The following is an 8,351-nucleotide window of genomic DNA, read 5'->3' as shown; positions in this document are numbered from 1 at the left end:
ATCGCATGCGATATTTAATGCGCATCTTGTCAGAAAGCCGGTTCTGTAATCAGCGGTAAATCTCCATCTCCTGCGTGCTTTCACATTGAGCAGCATTAACTACACAGAGCCGTTGTTCACTGACGAGTTGCGCAAAACCACGTCCATATTCGCGCGATTTTTTGCGCTGCTCGTCAGTGAACAACGGCTCTGTGTAGTTAATGCTGCTCAATGTGAAAGCACGCAGGTGATGGAGATTTACCGCTGATTACAGAATCGGCTTTACTGATAAGATGCGTGTTAAATATCGCATGCGATTTATCGTGCAGCCCTATTGTGATGTATGTTTTTGATTCAGTAAAAAAATATCCAGTTCATATGAGTGACTTTCTTCATCAATTGGAGTGCTTTAGATTCAGTAAAAAGGATTTAGTCATTTTCTTTGTTAACCGGACAAGACTGGTTACGCTGTATGCGTTTGATTCATTAAAAAAAATGGTTTATGTGAGTCATTTGTTCTTGAATTGGACTACAATGGTTGTTAAAACATGTTTTGCTATTATATTGTGGTATAAGAACAAGAAGTAATTGCAAGGTTTTGCGAAAATCATGCTTCGTCATGCTGGCAAAAGTTGAAAATGTCAACTCTTTCTGCAACACTCTCCACCAGTTGTCCAGTTGTACTTTTTGAAACCCAATTCACCCTCAAAGTGAATCTTGTGCATTCCTGTGCATCAAGTGCTCTGTCAGAGCTTTTCTCTAGTATGAAGCGCCCTAAGTGTGACATGTCTCAGTGCGGCCCAGAATAGTGTGAGGAATGCAAGCCCAGGAAATGTAATAAAGAGCTCCTGATGTGAGAGAACAGGCTGGCTCAAGGTAGCACAATCGGACAACTATGCATGAAGGAACACATTCAAACCGCTCGGCCTATTTCAGATGCTGGTCTATTGGGCCGTCCACTGCAAAGAAGTCAAATTCAACACTGTCCTTTATGGGCAGCTGATTTTGATTTGGACACACACAGTTTCTTCCAAAATTGACCTTTCAAGTGTCGCACTCCCTTTTAGACCATTTAACTATGCTGAATTCCCTCTTCATTTTTAACACAAGTGGCTTTGAATTCAAAATGGCTAGTTAATGTGTGATACTGGAAAGTAATTGAAGGTAGGGCTGTGCAATTAATCGGATGCGATTGTCATACGCATCTCGTCAGTAAAGCCGGTTCCGGGATTGGTAAATCGCCATCACCTGCTTTCAGATTGAGCAGCATTTACTACACAGAGCCGTAGTTCACTGACAAGCTAGGCAATATCGCGTTCATAATCGCAGATGAATCGTATTCGATTATGAATGCGATATTGCCTAATTGTCAGTGAACTACGGCTCTGTGTAGTAAATGCCGCTCCATCTGAAAGCAGGTGATGGAGATTTACTACTAATCACGGAACCGGATTTACTGACGAGATGCGCATGACAATTGCATGCGATTAATTGCGCTGCCCTAATTGAAGGCTATTAACCTTTATCTCCTCTTAAACTCCCTCATGAAGTTAACATCCTCTCTAATGAGAGCCATCAAGTATGGGGGAGGAAGAAATTAATCATTATTCAGACTTTATTAAACCTTGAATCAGATACATTAAGTGTTTTTCAGTCTCCAGGTACGTGTGGTCAGCCACTTTTATCTCATTTATCTCGGTAAACATTTGGTTAACGGAATTAATCAAAACTCTTGATTAAAACCTTACATATATCCGGTTGTTCTGTGGATAATCGAGGAAGCAGTCACACAACATTAGTTGGTGGTTCTTGTTTTAATCTTTCTAATGCTGTATCTTGGTAACATAATATTGAATTATTCAATTCAGAAACCTAACTGGCCTCCATAAAATCCTGTTGCTGTGGTGCAGATGTGCACAGAAACTCTTCTTCTGCAGTATTTTCAGTCTGTGACCCTTGAGAGCCCTAACAAGACAACAGTACTTTATTGCACCCAACACACCTGCAATATTAACAGCTAATAACTGACCAGATGAAAGTACTAGTAGCCTATGTCTTTGATGTTCACTTCATGACTATCAATACTTTGTGTTTTTATAATGAAGTATCAAGACTTTATTATATTTGTTCTTGGTTTGCTTGGCTGCTTTTGCTTTTGTATTACTTCCTTCTGTGTGACATATTTGACGTCTTTATTGGAGACAGAAGGAAGTTAAGAAGTTATTTAAACATCCGATATACACTAACTTAGAATGTTTGCAAACTGTAATATTTTTTTTTAATGTTGATAAAAAAATTCTATGTTCACCAAGATTGCATTTATTTGAAAAAAAAAACATACAGTAAAAACAGTAATATTGAAAAATATAATTACAAATTAAAATATCTGTTCCATTTTGATATATTTTTTAAATGAAATTTATTACTGTCAACTTTGATCAGTTGAATGTCCTTGCTGAATAAAAGCATTTATTTCTTAAAAAAAAAAACATACTGACCATATCATGCAATTTATTATGTAGAACTAGTTTCACAAGCTTTGTAGTTGCAGCAACTCATTTTGATTTGTAGATAGTTTTGTTAAATTACTTTTTATTTATTTATTATTTATGCTTTTTTATTAATGAGTTAGTTTATGTTGTTGCTAATTTATTTTCATCTTTGTTTTAGGCTATGCTAAATTCTGTATTAATTTACCTGAATAAATTAAAAATTAAACAATAAAATAAAAAAATTTAAGTGAGCATTATCTTAAAGGGGTCATATGATGCGATTTAAATTTTTCCTTTCTCTTTGAAGTGTTACAAGCTCTTGGTGCATAAAGAAGATCTGTAAAGTTGCAAAGACTAAAGTCTCAAATCCAAAGAGATGTTCTTTATAAAATTTAAGAGTCAACCACGCCTACCTAAAACGGCTCGTTCTAACACGCCCCCACATGTCTACGTCACGATGTGGGAAGATTTGCATAATGCCACCCAAATGTTCACGCAAAGAAAGAAGGCGTAACTTTTATTCTCGCTGTAGTATTGTTGTTGCCGCCGCCGCCATGTCGTGAAGGCGCTGTGTGTTTTGTTGTGAAAGCATAACTACTTTGTTTGGCCTTTCAAAAGAGGACGATAAATACATCAACTTCACGCTGTGGATCGCCGGATCGGCTTTCACTGTGGACGAAGCGGAGTCCAGCCCGGGGTCCTCACATGTGATTGCCGCAAGCCCGCCGGCTTATAAATGCCTCGTTTATAATGGGTTTTAATGTTTTTGTCTAGTCGCTCCGGCCGGACAGGGCATCACAGTATGGTAGGGGCGTAACATTTCCGTCACACGCTTGAGGTATTCGGCCAATCACAACACACTGGATAGCTGGCCAATCAGAGCACACCTCGCTTTTCAGACTGATGAGCTTTGTAAAAATCGACGTGTTTCAGAAAGGCGGGGCATAGAGGAGAAACAATAATGTACAGTATGTGGAAAATAATGTGTTTTTTGAACCTTAAACCGCATAAACACATTTCATTACACCAAATACACAAAATAATGTTCTTTTTAGCAACATCATATGACCCCTTTAATATAAAAATAGAGAAAATGAGTGTGCACATTTAAATATCCCATATCGACCATGCTGGAAAAAACAAAAACAAAAAAAAACGAATATACTCCATATGGTACTGGTATTTTATAAAATGAAATAAAATTAAATAAATAAATAAATACATAATAAAATAATAAAACATTTACAGGCTTTATATATATATATATATATATATATATATGTTTCCACTCTCTTTTTGTTTGTCTGATGGTCATTCTTTTTCATCTGAAATATTTTCTTTTGGCACATGCATGGCCAACTTTAGTACAGTCTTCCCCGAATCATCCTTAACAATCGATTGTTTGTTTCACAGTAGGAATTTACATTTAAACTCACGCTGTTGGCTCAGGCAACTCTATCTTCTTTCCATCTGGTGAGCTGCGCTCCCTTATGTATGGCATAGGGTCTCAAATATAGCTCTAGACTCTGATTGATGAACGCTGAACATCCCAGCTGAACTGTTACTCACAGCTGGCACTCTGAGGGCCGTGCTGGGGACCAACATCCTGTTGGAGGCCATAGCATACAGGCCAGGATGTGATTAATGGGATTGCTGTCAGCACATTTTGGTTACATTCTAGCTATCAGATTCTTCAGTGACTGTATTTGGCTGTACACTAAATAGTCAGGGGGCCATTCAGTGCTGTAGTTTTTAGCTGCAAATGAGAATTGCTGTCAGTTTTTTTTTTTTTTCTAATCCATGGTGCCCTGCTGGTGCAATCAAAACGCAAAACAATGAGGACTTTGTTATTATTAGGCCATATGGAGTTCAGGTAGATGATTAAAGATGATTTAAAAAATTCCCTCTGCCTCTTACCAACACAATAATATGTCATTTTATATTCAGCTCGCCGTGGAAACATGGGTGCGTGCTGATTTACGAGGGCCTCGGCCCCTGTAGAGTATCATCTTCTATTATTAAGGATGTGTGGACCAGGATGACCTTGCGTTCTCAAGGATAACCGTCTCCAGAAGTGTCTTGTCTGCTTTCTCTCTTGTACCAGTCTGTGGTGCCATGAGCAGAACCTCATTAATGAACTCTGGAGATTAACCTCAGCAGTAAAGTTGAAAGCCAAGTATAGCTCAAATCCTTTGACTTATAGTCTGTTAGGATTTAATAGTCTTCTCTGATGAATGTCCAATGCTGCAGTGACAAGAGGAATGTTTTGATTGAGCATTTAGCTGTCAGCTCTTCTCCAACACTTTCCCAGGGAGTAAGTGTAATGACTGGAGGTAAATGTTACTGTTTAGTGAGCAATTATTTTTATGTTAAAGTGTCTGAAAACCAATATGCAGAATCAATCATTTTTGACAGAGTAATAATAATTTGTCATTCATGCAGCAATAAAATATAACATTTTGTAATATAACAGCATTATGAAAATAGTAATAATAATAATAATTATTATTATTTTTATTAATTGTAAACATTTTATTATTTGTTATATTTCTATTTTTTGTCAGTAATAGTCATTCATCATCCATACAAATGTAACATTTTATTAACAATATAGCATTTTGAAAATAATTATAATAATAATAATTAATTATAGTTTTTTAAATTTTTCAGAGTAATAGTCATTTGTCATTCATACAACAGTAAACTATACCATTTTTAATATAACATTACTTTATGAAAATAATGATAATAATAATAATTATTAATATAATAATGATAATGACAATAATAATAATAATAATAATAATTATTATTATTATTACATTTGTTAGTATTATTATTAATTATAAATTATTTAATAAAGGTATAAATATTATTTAATAAAGGTTATAAATTTAACACTTTATTTTAAGGTGTTCTAGTTACACGTTACATGTACTTACTATTATAATAACAATAAATTCTGCATAATTACATGCAAGTAACCCTAAACCAAACCCCAATCCTAACCCTAACTATATAGTAAGTGCATGTAGTTAATTCATATTACTCAGTACTTAAATGTACTTAAATGCAAATTCAGAACGATTCAATTCACAATTAGATTCGATTCGATTAACGATTTGATTCTACGTTCTTTAAGTGCATTCACAGGATTATTTAAATGCTTCCCCTAAATTCTTTAAATGCTTAGGCTACGTCCACACGAAGCCAGAGCTTTCTCTATCCGATCTTTTTTTTCCCCTCGTCTCAAGAAATATCTGCGTCCACACGAAACCACAAAACCGACACAAAACGATGTAGTATACATGCCAGACCAGCATGTGGCACTGTAATTATGCCACAGAGATACACTAAAAACGGAGAAGAAGACTTGAACTATGCGCATAAACCTTGCACGCGGTATACAAACGAATATGGAACAATACATTTATTAATCTATGTTAATGTTAGTTAATAAAAAGACAATTGTTCAGTGTTTGTTCATGTTTTTGTTTCTGTTACGTGCCGTAGCGGTGTCTGACTCGGGGCGAGACGTGGGCTGATGACGTCATCGTTTCAGAAAATACATGGATTCACTGTCCACATGAAAACGCAAGGGCGGCGTTTTCAGATTTATCCACTCTGGGACCCGGTTTCAAAAAATATCGGGTTCACTCTCCCAAAACGCCGGGTCCGTATGGATGAAACGCCTACGATACAAAATTTATGCGTATACAGCTAAACACGTCTCAGTGTGGACGGGGCCTTAGTCAGGGGGCAAATTACACAGCAGCTCTAGAAATTGCGATTCATTCAATTCTTAGCGTTTTAAATCGATTACTGACCGAAATCGACGATTCACGATTCAAAAATCCATGTTTCAAGATCGATGCATATGCATTGTCGGGGTTTGTAATCGATGCATCGAGAAAACGAGTGAATCGTTACACCCCTAGTAGTTAGATTTTTATTTCTTCCTCTTGATGTACTGTAGTAACATGTTACTATAATTTCTTTGTCTTGTAAATGTAAGAGAGTTTGTTATTATAAACTCATTAAAGTTACTACTCTTAAATTTGACAAATACATGACAATGCTTTTTTTTTTTAAATGCATATTTTTAGTGGACATTAGAAGTGAAAATGCTACTATATTTTTACTGTATATATTTAGTCACTTTAAGCCATAGTGTAATGTTTTATGGATTACGGTTAGAGGTATCTGGGGGGTTCAGAGGGGTTTTGTTCCTCTTCATTCTCCTATTTGTCCTGATGGCACATCCCCATGCAGCTCCTGATGTATTCTAACATGCATTCTTGTGTATTGTAGGAAGTGGAGCTACAGCTGTGGTCCAGGCTGCCTACTGTGTGCCCAGGAAGGAGAAGGTCGCCATCAAACGCATCAATCTGGAAAAATGCCAGACCAGCATGGATGAGCTCCTGGTATTGAACCTGCTTCCACGTATTTAAACAGCATTGCATTGAACCTGCTGGATATTAGCATGAGTATGAAAGTCAAATGGGTATCAAATTATGCATAATTACATTCAAGTAACCCTAAACCAAACCCTAATCCTAAACCTAACCATATAGTAAATACATGTAGTTAATTAATATGACTCAGTACTTAAATGTATAATTACACTGTAACAAAGACACCTTAAAATAAAGTGTAACCATGCGATCTATCGTTTAAGTCAAGTAGCATATGGATGTCATGTCATAAAATGTATATTATGACTGAATTTGTATTTGACATAACTTAATAAAAACATTGTAAGTTACTAATTATAATGCTTACATTTCCTCAAGTTATTCAAACAGCAGCCACAGAAAACGAGCAAAGAATATTTACATTACCAAAGAACATCATCACTGACTCCCGTTATAATCAGTGAAGCCGACAAGCCGTCTACACTGTTTGCTGAATAAATCCTTATACTTACATCGCACGTACATCTGCACTTTGTAGTTTATGATGAGAGAATTCGCGAGAGAGCAGAATTCAGTCAGCGTGCGCTGAACAACAGAACTCTGGTGTTTCAGCGATGACTAATCTGAACGCAGCTGATTGGCCATTGCATTCATCAACTCAATGGTATCATGTGTGATTGATTATAATGCGCAACACTGTAAAAACGCGTAAAAAGAAATATGATGGAACAAATAAGCCCTGATATTAATTAGATAATAATACTAGCCTGATAATAATAATAATTCTAATAGTAATAATCGTCTTGATATCGTCAAAGTCATTAGCCACAGGCTATATCTCTGACTATCATCGATACACGATACTATCTTCTATCATCACAACCCTAATTGGTATGGATGGATACAAACAGTACTTCCGTATGGAAAACCGTATTTCCATATGGAAATTCCACATGTTCTGCTTAAATATATGAAACCTGTTTGACATGATCCCAGCTGTGCAACATTTAAAGGCTGCATATGAGAAATACCACTAAGTTATGGCTCATAAATGCAAACACCTTTTATGAGCTGACAGTGAATAATGACCGTACAGGACTGATTGTAATACATGGACACAAACTTACTGTAATGTGGGGTTTGTGTTTTGTTTGTGTTTCATGTTTATTGCTCTCATGTCTTCTGTTTTGAAGTTTGGCCACAGTCATGTTCTGTCATGTGATTCCCTTGTTCTGATTGGTTATTTGGGTCATGTGTCTTGTCTCTCATTGGTTGGTTCTTGTCATGTGACCTGCATTGTTTGATATAAATAGCCCTCATGTTGCCCATGTCCTTTAGCGAGTATTGAACTGTGTAACCTGCTGTTGGTGCGTTTGTGTCTCTGTTCAAGTGAAGTCTGTTCATGCCAAGTCAAGTCTGTTCATGCCAAGTATATACTGTATATATAATATACTTATATATATAT

At 36.2% G+C, this 8,351-nt stretch overlaps 1 protein-coding gene across 1 annotated transcript in view; it reads left to right on the top strand.

Annotated features, from left to right (window-relative positions):
* Nucleotides 1-8,351, top strand: part of oxsr1b (oxidative stress responsive kinase 1b) — a 73,168-nt gene that overhangs the window by 15,866 nt on the left and 48,951 nt on the right. The window contains exon 2 of the mRNA XM_016473183.1: nucleotides 6,783-6,895. Within this exon, the coding sequence (XP_016328669.1) occupies nucleotides 6,783-6,895 (113 nt within the window). The remainder of the gene's footprint in view (nucleotides 1-6,782; nucleotides 6,896-8,351) is intronic.

This window comes from Sinocyclocheilus anshuiensis, unplaced genomic scaffold (assembly GCF_001515605.1).
Source record: "Sinocyclocheilus anshuiensis isolate Anshui unplaced genomic scaffold, SAMN03320099.WGS_v1.1 scaffold1507, whole genome shotgun sequence".
NCBI lineage: Eukaryota > Metazoa > Chordata > Actinopteri > Cypriniformes > Cyprinidae > Sinocyclocheilus > Sinocyclocheilus anshuiensis.
The sequence above is the reverse complement of the archived record's forward strand: the minus strand, read 5'-3'. Positions and strand labels throughout refer to the sequence as shown.